This window comes from Eurosta solidaginis, chromosome 1 (genome assembly GCF_040869045.1).
Source record: "Eurosta solidaginis isolate ZX-2024a chromosome 1, ASM4086904v1, whole genome shotgun sequence".
In the NCBI taxonomy this organism is placed as follows: domain Eukaryota; kingdom Metazoa; phylum Arthropoda; class Insecta; order Diptera; family Tephritidae; genus Eurosta; species Eurosta solidaginis.
The window spans coordinates 92,681,393-92,694,296 of NC_090319.1; the positions used below are offsets into that span (position 1 = coordinate 92,681,393).

Sequence of the window (12,904 nt, forward strand, 5' to 3'; positions counted from 1 at the left end):
GTGAGTCGCTGCCAACGTAGTTAGAAACTAGCTATTTAGTTATGTACCAGAATTATAAATTAAACACTATTCATACAAATTATACAGACACTTAATTTAAAGATAACACCCAACAAGCATCTCTCTAAATAATTTTAGGAATAACTTTAAGTGAGTTTACAAAAAGAGCGAAGCAAATGTTTTCAATATTAAAAAACAAATTTCTAATTTTCTTCATTAATCTTTGTGTAAGCGTTGAGACCAAACGTGGTTTAATGATTTAGCTATATAAACATAATTCAATGGTATTGCTCTCTTTAAAATTTTATGTAGGCTCGCATTTTTGAGCTCTTAACTAACGTTCCGCTTCGCTTAACGTTTTTTTTTTTCAAAATGTGTTTGTCAACGAAAAGAACCAGCGTTTTATCGCCATACGACTTACTTTGAAGAACACAAATTTAGTTTAACTAAGGATTATCAATGTATACATATATATATAGCCTTTTTTTGATAAAGCGAATGTCCGTATTATTAGTAAGGATATTTCAATATGCCATCTAGAACAGATTTGAGCATGCTTTTTTTTTTGAGTTACCTAAATATCGTATGTAAATCACTTAAAACAAAACAAAAACGCAACAGAAGCCAAAAGGAAACCACATGTATTTGAGTATAGATAGAAGAAAAATGTGCATACAAAGTATGCAGTTTCAAATAGAAAACTTTAAATTTTATTAGCAATAACATTTTTTCTTAATAATCAAAGACATAACTAATGAAAGGTGATGTGTATGACCCATAGAACCAAATGAAAGAAAAAAATGGTTATGAGTCATGGTCAAATTAGTTATGTGCTTGTTTGTTCATATCCAGGTATGCACACAAATGTACTATGTACCTATGTCCGAATTTATTTTTATATACAATACCTAATATCTAACCAAAACAATTGACAGACATTTGAGCGTTTGCATTTTTTTTCTGGAGTGGGAATTATTTAGGAGTTGCGATAAATTTGAATGTGAGTAGGCCTGCTGCACAAATTTCATTTTTACATACAAACTCCGCGTATTTATATTTTTTTTTTCTTTTTTTTTTCCAAGTTATGTATGTACGTATATGAAGAGAAAATCATAGTACAACTAAGCATTGTTGCATCCTAATGCCACGGTTATTATAAGCCTGAAATTTAAATAAAACAATACTACTAAGGAATATTTAATAGTACGTACAACCGAACAGGAATTTGGTAATTTTTCCTTGTAAATTTGTTTATTCATTATTATATTGTAACGAATTTTCTGCAAATCCTCTTATTTGCCCCTTTTGCTAGGTTCGTATCGCTAAACTGTTGAATAAATAACTCCAATATTGAATAATGGAAAAATGGCCTTTATTAAAATGCTTCACAATAACACTCAAACTGTGCAACGAATAGCTTAATAACCAAACTGATAGCTCAAATGAAACTCCACTAATCAAAATAATACTGGTATTGCTCGCTAGATATCTTCTTAGTCGTAACTGCTGATCAACTCAAATCAAACTGAATTACTTCTTACTCGCCTGCACTGCTTTTATAGTTTACGCTGCATACTTCTAGGCTCTTCGATTTCCAGAAGTTACTAGTTGTTTCGGCTACAAAATCGCCAGCCACAACTACGTGCACAAATTATTGCTCTCTCTTGTGACAACTCAGATAAGATATATGCATGTATTTGTGCATTGCCGCTCAGATGTTCGTATACGTACATATGTGTAGACGCAATTATTTATTCGTTTATGTAGATACATAATGATGAATTATTGATGTGCATTCACGTCACTGGTTAGCATCGCTTAGAGACGATAGCATCGCTCAGTGCTGCTAACATTCGTTACACTGCCCTCCACCTAAGTCTGATCGTCCCGATCAGACAAATCTCTCGATCTAAACGCCGCTAGCATCTCCAAATGAACCACCTTTCTATTTCGTGGTTTCCCAATGGTTTGTATGCGGTAGATGGAATTACTGATCTTCTTCACAACCTTGTACGGGCCTTCCCAAATGCACCGAATTTTGGCTGGAACACCTTTCCGCCGGAGAGGGTTGTTTAACAGTACCAAATCTCCCTCCAAGAACCCTTCCGAATTATTGTTCTCATTGTACCTGCGTTTGATCTTACTACTCATTATCCTTAGTCGTTTCCTCACACTCTGTTGTTTGACCAATGAACTACTTCGCAGAGCTTGCGCTTGACGGATTGGCTTGACAGTATCGTTCCGCCGTTTCCCAACAGAAGTGCGCGATGGCTTGAAACCACCCTTGCATGCTTCCTGCAAAATTCTTGCAGTCGTTTTAGTGCGTCCATTAGGGTTTGTCAATGCCGGTGTTTTTGTCGCAGGTACTTTTGATTTCGCTTTGTTTGGCCCATTCGTTTCATCAACCTTTACCTTTGACTTTCGTGGCCTTTGTCGACTTTTCTCCACCAGTACTCGATTACTGCTGAAACCTTTTTCCAAACTGAAGTTAATTGGCACATCCTGGTTCTTATAAAGCATCACCCTTTTCTGCATATCGATCTTGATGTCATGGTCAACCAAGAAGTCCACTCCCAATATGACTTCATCAACGATCTTCGCCACAACGAATTTGTGTAAAACCATGACCTTCCCAATCAGTACTTCACATATCACTTCTCCCTGGACTTGGTTATACTCGCCTGTGACCGTACGCAACCTTGCTCCAGGTAACGGTTTAACTCTCCTGTTGACTAATTCAGATCGAATCAAGGAATGAGATGCCCCCGTATCTACAGTCAGTACACGCTCTTCACCATCCACATTCCCTCTGACGGTAAGACTGCTTGATTTCCTTCCAATTTGCGACACAGATATCACAGGACATTCAATAGCCGGGGCAAGTTTTCGTTCTTTACATTCGACACGCTCTTGCTCATTTCCGCCAGCTTTGCGTTTACGGCCACCCACATTGTTGGAACTATTAGCACCAAGATCGCAATGACGTGCAATGTGACCTGGGTTGCCGCACTTGAAACATTTAATAACTCCGGCATTCTTCTGTTGAGATCCCTTCAGTGCTTCCAAAATTGGGTCTACCCACTCTGGCCTTTCTACTTCCACACGGCGTGCTTTGAAAACTGGATTACACAGAAGCGACGCTGTTTCCTGAATCAGAGCTTGTGACACCGTTTCTGCGAATGTTGGCTTTGGGTTTGCGTATGTAGCTCGCTTCGTTTCCACGTCCCGTATGCCATTTATGAAACTCTGGATTTTTACCCTTTCAGTGTATTCCACGGGTGCGTCCGCATTTGCAAGATGAGCCAATCTTTCAATATCTGAAGCAAACTCCTGCAATGTCTCATTTGCTTTTTGGTAGCGGTTTTGCAACTCAATTTGGAATATCTGTTTCCTATGCTCGCTTCCATAACGTCGTTCTACAGCAGCCATCAATGCTTCATAATTGTTCCGCTCTCCTTCGGGAATCGTCTGTAGAATTTCCGCTGCTGGCCCCTTCAATGCCACGAATAGTGCAGCAACTTTATCTTCCGCATTCCAGTTGTTCACTGCTGCGGTCTTCTCAAACTGTAGCTTAAAGACCTGGAAAGGAACAGAACCGTCAAAGGATGGTGTTTTTACCTTTGAATTACTCGCTGAAACTGCTGGACGATTTAATTGTAACTGCTCCATACGACCCTTCAAATCATCGACTTCTGCCTGAAATTGAGCGATTTTTGCATCCTGCGCTTCCAGCTTTGATGTTACCCTTGCTTCCTGTGCTTCTAACTGTGAAGACATTTGTGCCACCTGCAATGATAAGCGCTCCTCTTGTTCTTCCATCTTTGATGTTATGCGTGTCTCCTGCGATTCCAGTTGGGATGCCATATATGTCTTCTGTTCTTCCAATTGCATTTCCATCTTGGATGTAATCTGTGTCGACATTTCTGACATTCGCGTTTCTTGTGCTTCAATCTTCGATGTTATTCGTGTCTCTTGGGATTCCATCTGTGATGACATATACGTTTTCTGTTCTTCTAGTTGAGATGCCAGTTGAGATGTTTGAGCAGATATTGCAGCCAAAATCATGTTCAAATCTGTGCTGGTAACCGTCTGCGATGTTTCGTTTTTCTCTTCAATTTTTGTTGTCTCCTCCCCATCAAGGTGAAAGACATACTCTTCCACATCAATTCCTTCTGCTTCCATTGCCTCCCGTAGCCGTGCCTGAAGTTCAAGTTTAACGCCGCTTGTATTCAATCCACGGGTCTCCAACTCCTTCTTTAGTTGCTGGATCTTCAATTCACCGAACTTTGCCATGTCCTTGTTGTCCTTTGGAATTTATTCAACAATTCCTCTTCTGACACCAATTGTAACGAATTTTCTGCAAATCCTCTTATTTGCCCCTTTTGCTAGGTTCGTATCGCTAAACTGTTGAATAAATAACTCCAATATTGAATAATGGAAAAATGGCCTTTATTAAAATGCTTCACAATAACACTCAAACTGTGCAACGAATAGCTTAATAACCAAACTGATAGCTCAAATGAAACTCCACTAATCAAAATAATACTGGTATTGCTCGCTAGATATCTTCTTAGTCGTAACTGCTGATCAACTCAAATCAAACTGAATTACTTCTTACTCGCCTGCACTGCTTTTATAGTTTACGCTGCATACTTCTAGGCTCTTCGATTTCCAGAAGTTACTAGTTGTTTCGGCTACAAAATCGCCAGCCACAACTACGTGCACAAATTATTGCTCTCTCTTGTGACAACTCAGATAAGATATATGCATGTATTTGTGCATTGCCGCTCAGATGTTCGTATACGTACATATGTGTAGACGCAATTATTTATTCGTTTATGTAGATACATAATGATGAATTATTGATGTGCATTCACGTCACTGGTTAGCATCGCTTAGAGACGATAGCATCGCTCAGTGCTGCTAACATTCGTTACAATATATACACCCGCGGCGCCCCCATGTCTATTCGGCCTATTTTCCTTTTCTTTTTCAGCTTTTTTTTTTAATTTTAATTTTCAGCTTTTTTTCATTTTGGTTTTCAGTAGTAGTAACCGGTCATTTCCAGTTCGGCTAAGTTTTTTTGAATTTCTGTCTTTTTTTGAATTTTAAATTTTTGAATGTTAACGGTCTGTCCGTGACATCCGGTTCGACCGGATGCTGTTTTACTTTAAATTTATAAGCGTTTTGAATTCGTTCTGCGCTTTTTGACGTTTTTTTTTAAAGGCATGATAGGAACTTTTTTCTGTTTATGGCGCAGGAACAGTAAGGTTGGCAAGGACCCCGCCCAGCTGACATGACTAGCCACTGTGCACCACAACATCATGCCGACTGCCTTCCTTACTGCTTCCATCAACGATGCGAATCCATAACATTTATGATTGCACTCAAAATTTAGTGCAATATGCCCATCGCTGGTCCATTGTGAAGTGTGCTGAGTTTGGGGGTGGCGGGAGTGAACCATAAAAGAACAAATGCTGCAACAGTGCTCAGCATTTCGATTAAAAGTTTTCGAGTGTTAATTTAAAAATGCCGCGTGTTTGCCGCGACAAGTGCTCGCGCTTTTAAAACGAATGCGAAAGGTATGTGGGCACGATTCTACTGCAAAAATATTTGTGGCAAATGTAAAAATATTTGGATTTACTACTTTTTTTCAGAGCAAGGCTGGGAAAGATCTGGAGGATTTTTAAAATCTATAGACCTATATCGCTTCTGTCGGTGATCGTAAAATGCCTTAATATGATGGTTAAAGATAAGTTAACTGAGTACACGGAGGAAAATAAGATTGTTCCAAACGGAAGTTTTGCATACAGAAAAAGTCGGTCAGCCACCATGTGTCTCAACGAAGCACTGCATTATATTGCGGAAGTTAAAGCTCGCAAACAAAGGTATTCATATGCATCTTAGATATATCTAACGCCTGCAATTGTGTTGACTTAAATATTCTGCATAGCACTCTAGTACAAGAAAACATTGACGTAAACATTGCTAACTGGATATACAATCTATTTTCAAGCAGAACACTTAAACTAGGAAAGTATGCAATACAAATAGAAAACGGCCTACCGCAAGGTAGTTGTCTATCACCAATTCTTTTTAATATTTACACTGCAAAGTTGCATGTAATCAATGATGAGACAACACAAATGTTCCAGTACGCGGATAACATTGCAATAATATGCCATGGTAAAACGGTTGAGGAAGCACTGGCGAAGTTAACAACAAAGTCAGCAAGATTAAAGCAAAGCTGTGATGAAATTAACCTTGACTTCAATGCAGAAAAAACGAATTTCATGTATATAAACACGATTAGAAAGAATTTCAAATTGTAGGTAAATGGTGTTGACATACAGTAGGTAGACAAAATTGGGTGGCTGTGTAGAGCAGTAAGTGCCAATCTGACCATAAAGGAACATATACAAAACATTAAAAAACGGTGCATGCAAAAAATCTCATCAGCAAGTTGACAACTATTAATATGCAAACACCACGTTTGCTAACGTACCTAAGGGATATGGTAAACAACTAAAAACTTTGGTCAATGAAACTTTAAGGCGCTGCTTATGGGTTCCGCCAAACACACCAACGTATGCACGATATGCCTTGGCCTACGAGCTTCCTCCATTGTTGATCACAGCACAACTGGATGTGCAGTGTATGACATAGAAACAATGTATCGTACTTATACAAGATCAATGATAAAATCTCGTCAACCTTCGGAGAGTTAGTTGCGATTAAAGAAGCAGTTAAACTGGCAGTAAAGTATAAAAGGAAAAAAGTAGCAATCTTCATGAACAGTATTGGGGCGATGAGCAATCTTGACTGCGACAACACTTCTAACTACCTAGTGGCGGAAATACATAACCAACTGTACAAATCGGAAATTGAAATAATTAAAATAATCTGGGTACCCAGCTATATTGGCATTACATTTAATGAAAAGGCCGATGAGGCGGCTAAAAAAGCTATTGATGTAGGACAACTTAGGAATCCTCGCTTGACCCCAAGTGAAGCACTGCTAAAAATTGGGAGGGAAATATGGGCAAATACGGTGGCAGAAATAAAAGATAAATGTCCAAAATTGATGTAGGGATTATAGATTTGATAGCGCAAAAGGAAAAAAATCCATGGTTTAAAAACAAAAAAATCACCTTCAATACATATGACACTAAGTTACTGAACAGACTGATACTGGGATACACGTACGGCAAGGCGTACTTACAAAAGTTTAGGTCAAATATCTCTGACCACTGCCATGTCTGTAACGTGGTAGAAACACCACAGCATGCGGTCTTTGATTGCAGCAGATACAGCGATTTAAGAAAATTCACCATTTTTGAAAAATTTCATAATTTAAAAGATCTCTTTATAACAAATAATCATACATTCTATGGAGAGCTAATTAACTTTCTCCATAATGCCAATATTGCCAAGTCACTTTAATCAAAAAAAAAAAAAAAGTAGACCAAAATAATTGCCTGTAAAGTTGAGGAAAAAAAAAGATAATCAAATGTATATTAAAAGGAAAAAAATAAAAATATAATTGTTAACATGTACATGCATATATATAAGCGTAGCCACCTTTCTGATACAAGTACCTTTTACATTGTACACAAATGGTATTAATACTTAGTTAAAAAAAAAAATAAAATAAAAAAAAATGTATATAAACTTACATGTTATACTATACTGTTATAAACATACATGAAAAGATTATAAAAAAAAAGCATTGTCGTTAGTTTGTAATATTTTTATTTAAAATATGTACACAACTTATAGATTTGTATTAAACATGTAAACCTACCACCAATGATAGGGATGTTGTTGTTGATAAGGATCTGAAGAATGTATTTAAGCCGAATAAAGTAACGCAATACAACACTGTGGACATGGAAGCACATGATGTCTACATTTTGACGATGCACAAAACGAATTTTAAACAAGAGTAAATAAAATAACTCTCCACCAAATCGAGCTGAATGTGCGGCAGCCTCATAGCACAAAAAAAAAAAAAAAAACTACTACAAACACCAACACTCAGATACATATGTAGCCCGGTATATGAAAAGGTGGCTTATGACTCAAAAAAGAATTTGCGAGAAACAGCTGTTAAAGATAAACAATGCATTTCTTCAGTTTTTTAGTAGTAGTAATTTTTTTTGGGTCATAAGCCACCTTTTCATAGACTGGGTCACATATATCAATTCGCAGACGACTTTTTTCTTTTGTCTTCTGGTGAAACCTTAGATGCGGCCAAGATAAATCTGCAATATACCTTAAACCGGTTTGCAGACAAGTGCTCTGATCTCAACCTAAGCTTCAATTCTAGTGAAACAAAAATTATGCACCTAAAAAGAGGCCCGATGAAAAATATTTGGGTAGAATCATAAATAGCTCCCTCACAATTAAACATCATTATGATTCCGTAATAAGAAAATCAGCCAACAACATTCGTTTTTTCAAATATCTCACTAATATTAAATCAGGTGTTTAGGAGCCACCCCTTCCACCCCCATTCCCTTGCTTTGCCCAATTGCTAATGAACTTCCTGCCTCTGAGCGTGCCACATGGGTGAAAGCTAAAAAGCTGGTGTAAATTTTTGCATATGATGATCCTATCAAATACTCAATTTCCAACAATTTTAATCTCAATTCCAGCTACTCAAAAACCTACAATCTTTTCTCTGCGATTCTTGACAGCCTTGACGTGATCAATCGTCATATACCCTGTCCTATTTCTAACCAGATGGTTCTTGACAAACATGAGAACTGAAAGTGTTCAGGCAAACTTCTTGAACATTCTTAATGACTACGAGGCCAATCCATTTCACATAATGTTCACCGATGCATCTCTTTCACATAGAAGCTAGAATGACAGTTCACAGCAACAGAAGATTATCGAACTGATATTTAAAAAGCTAAACAAACAGAAATTTTTGCTTAAAAAAATGTTAAGCATTTATTCCTTGCAAGTGAAATTGTACTGTACTGCCACAACAACAACATCTGCCCCCATTTTACGCTAAATTTGTTAGAAAATTCACGAGTAGTATCTACAATTTTGTATGTATGTATATACTGCTCTCTATAAAAGACTGACGTCAGAAAAACGCTACGAATTCTTTTGAAAGAGCAGTATCTGCGTAAATACGTTGTTTTTGTTTGAGAAACATGTTGTAATTTCATTTGGTTTCATATTAAAGGTGTAGATAAAGCTGCCCTTCGTAGATACCCATACTTTTTATTAGAACGGCAGTATGAACACTAAATTTTTCACTGTCCGAAATTCAATTAATTACGTATGGAGTTTCAAAAATTATGCGCCAACTTATGCTCGAAAAAAGCATGCAACAAATTTTCAAAGTTGAAAAAATATCGCGGAGTTATGAGTTTCTGAATATCAGTGATACGTTACAAAGCCGTATTTTTCTTTTCTCGAACGCTATTTTTATGGTTTCATCCCGTCGAAACAAGATGCCTGAGTATTAAAAAGTGAGATTTTTTTCTAGACATAATGTCATAACTAGAAATACATAACAAAAAACTAACACTTAAAATATCGACTATTTCTACGAATGTCATATTTGGCCTTAAACACTAGATTATTAATAAGAGAAAAAATCGATGCAATCCTCACCCAGCACTTCCAGCATTTCACTTTATTCCTCCTTAAGCGTACGTAAATCCGGATAAAGCGCCCCTGCGAGCACAAAATTTGTCTCTGTATTGCGTACTTTGGTTTTATAATCATCGATTACTGCTTTCCCTGTATTCTTGGCCATTTTCTTTGCCAAACCTTTTGGTGTTATATAGTTCACATTTTGACTAACATTGAACGCATTTCCGATAGTGTCAAAAGTACCAGCGGCTACACCGCCAGCTGAAGAGCCATATCTGTAAAAAAAAAAACAATATTTACATGAATCAATGTTTTTTGTATAATTTCACTAGCTCTATTTATTACACCTACCGATGCTCAATAATTTTCACAGAGTTTTCGCTCAAATTGGTACCCAATATTTTCGCTGATTTTTCTAATCCATTGTAAACAGTTGAAAAGCCCTCGACCGCACCAGCAGCTATTGTCATAGCGCCCTCCATTTTACTATGCGCTTCATTGGTATCATATCCAAAGCCTTTTTGTAGTAATGTTGAGCCAGCACTCTGGACATGTGGCGCCAAGTAGCGCCCGATAGCCATCGAGGCGGATCCCACTTTGCCGGCTATCCAACCGGTGACTCCAGCTGCTGCATACGTAACATCACGTGCCACAGATACAGATGTCTGTACGGTCGACGAGACTGGCGGCGCATCTGGTGGCGCTGGTTTCATTTTTGATATAATATACGGCGTAGTCTTGACCATTAACTCGCCCGTCTTCTCAGCGCCAAGCACCAGGTTGCGCGCTATGAAATCGGCGGCCGTAACGATATGACGTGAGACTTGTTCGCTGGTGTCGCGTGGTGCAAGTGGTGTCGCTAAAGGTTGTTGTAATAATTCAACACGGTCAGATAGTACCGCCTCAAGTAGATCCAAGAAGAATTGTTGTAAATCGCTTAGTTCTTTTAGTTCCTCTGGCTGTACGGCCGCCTGCTCTGCGTCATCAATGGTGATATCATGTTCGATAAGCATTAGACCGAAAGCATGTCCTGGCTCATCCATTTCCAAATCAGGCAAAATAAAGGCACCATAATTTGTACGATAGCATGTGGTGATTGTAGGTAGTAGAGCGTAGATCCAAATCATTTGTGGTGACTCCTTTGTGGGTACTTCAATGTGTTCAGCATCGTTTTTGATAGATGATGCATTGTTGGGAATTGTGCATTGCACAAATGAAATGCCATTTAAATGATTCCATCGGTCATTGCTGGGTGTGGTACACATAACTAGCGACATGGAGGTTTCACCCTGTGAAAAGCCGATATCAAAAATTTCAAATCGATCCCAAATTGTATCGTTCATAAATCGTATTACAAAAATGGAGCTCGCTGCACACTCCTCACGTAAGGCAGTTTGGAATAGATTACACTATGCAGCGAACTGAATACCCTACAGATAAATAGATCTATGGTGAGGTAATTCACCACGACCATTACGTTTATTGTTTCGTTATTGCCTTGCCAGTACCTCGTCCAGGCCGAGGACCCACAGGAAGCCCAGAATGGTGCGCGGATTTTGGAAACGTATGCCTATTTTCTAACTTTAGCGGTCAGGATCTTTATTTTATTTTTTTTGCTGTCGCAGAGCCGACTACTAGACCATATGCCCAGCCTGCAGAGGCCGGTGAGTAACCTTCGTCACATTCGTCTTGGGAATTGTACCCCCTTACAGGTGCCTTTGCATGCCTTATCTTGCGCTTTCAAACCAGTGTTTTTCTCTGAGATCTACGTCATCTTGCCTAAGATCTTCTCTAATTGTGTGGGATGCTATTACCACGATGTCTTCGGGCCTCATGGACCTCACGGCAGCAGCATTTTGGAGCGGATTGTTCGCTTGTTCTTTACTATCCCCCTCTGTGTTCGAGGCCTCAGGCTAAACGGACGGTTAAACTAAGTTGCTCAGTCTCTCCACGAACGCGATTACTATTGAGGTTGTAATACAAAATAAAAATATTGGCATTGGCGCGACATGACTGTCCCTAATCATTCGAGTAGCTTCGTTGCTGATTAATATCTGTATGGAAAATGTGCGGATCCCCTGGCTTCTTCTAGTCATGCATGTACCATATGAGTGTGCGCTTCCCAGTCTCATGCCCCTAGTAGCTTGGCCTTCCAACTCGTATTTTGAAGCTCTTTTAGAATAAAATTCACAAGAGCGTAGTGAAGCTCAATAAGCTTCAAGAAAGTTGATTTTAATTGTTTTTATGCACCAAATTTTCGAACTAAAAACAAAATTTCCATTTGTCAGAAAAAAATAAAGAAAAAACTGCCGAATGTCAAAAAAACCTATCGAAAAACAAACTGACTCGTTCGTTTTTAGTGAACTAGGTTGTATTTTTCTTGTATTTCGTTAGTTTTTTGAAATATAGTTTACACACACCAGTACAGAAGCCGTAATAGGAGGGAGTGCGACAAAAAATTGAAGATAAAATACAAGAAAAAATACACGAAAATAAAGTAGTGTCATATAGGTATAACTTATAAATTATTTTATATATTTTTAGCAAGTTTTAAATTGAACAAGTTATCAAGAAAATATGAACACTACAGTAGTAATAAAGGTAAAGTCCAAAGTTTTTAGTTATATCCATGGTTTCCACTATAAAATTTGGTTTAAACATAGCACATACCTTATGAATTGCCTAAATGAGGTTTTAATGTCGCCTCAGGGGAGCTTAAGGACCCCAGCGGGTTAGGGGGTCAGAATATACCAGCGGTAGGCAAGCCTGTCGTAAGAGGCGACACAAATAACAGATTCAAGGGCTGTGTAGCGCAATCCTTCAGGTTGCCAGCGCAATATATAGCTTCTCCAAACCCAATTGTGAACCTCACCTATCAGCGGCGAATCATGTTTCATTAACAGACGAGGCACAGGCGACCCCAAGCTCCTCATGGAACTTGTGGGTGGGGAGGGAGGGATGGCCTGAAGGTTTAATGTGGCCATATAAATCGTTCCCGAGATGGTCGGGCTAGCACCTTAATGGTGATGTGTTACCGGAGCGTACCGGATCTGTATCCGGCAAAGGACCATCACATCGATAACAGTCCCAAAGCCTTCGGGGAGTAACCTTATCGCTACAACAACAACAGTGGTATCTGCTCTCTCAATTCTTCTTTATTTTGATACGGAACCACTTTGCCTCTGCCAAAGCCCTAGCTATGTTTGCCAGAATACACCTGGCTACCTGCTCAATTACAAAGTCCGACTTCGAGGCACATGCGAAAAAAATTTTCGTGCTATCGAAA

The 12,904-nt window shown here is 38.5% G+C and overlaps 1 protein-coding gene across 6 annotated transcripts in view; it reads right to left on the minus strand.

Moving 5' to 3' along the window:
- Positions 1 to 12,904, minus strand: part of spartin — a 260,528-nt gene that overhangs the window by 209,451 nt on the left and 38,173 nt on the right. For 4 of the 6 annotated variants that reach the window (XR_010948442.1, XM_067759130.1, XM_067759129.1 and 1 more), the window contains exons 3-4: positions 9,970 to 10,907; positions 9,637 to 9,893 (exon numbers count right to left, since the gene is read on the minus strand). Coding sequence is in view for 5 of the 6 variants with exons in the window: in XM_067759130.1 (XP_067615231.1) it covers positions 9,659 to 9,893; positions 9,970 to 10,907 (1,173 nt within the window). In the remaining variant the exon portion in view is untranslated. Of the gene's footprint in view, positions 1 to 7,729; positions 9,894 to 9,969; positions 10,908 to 12,904 lie in introns of those variants that run through there. The other 2 variants (XM_067759131.1, XM_067759127.1) reach the window with 1 other exon arrangement.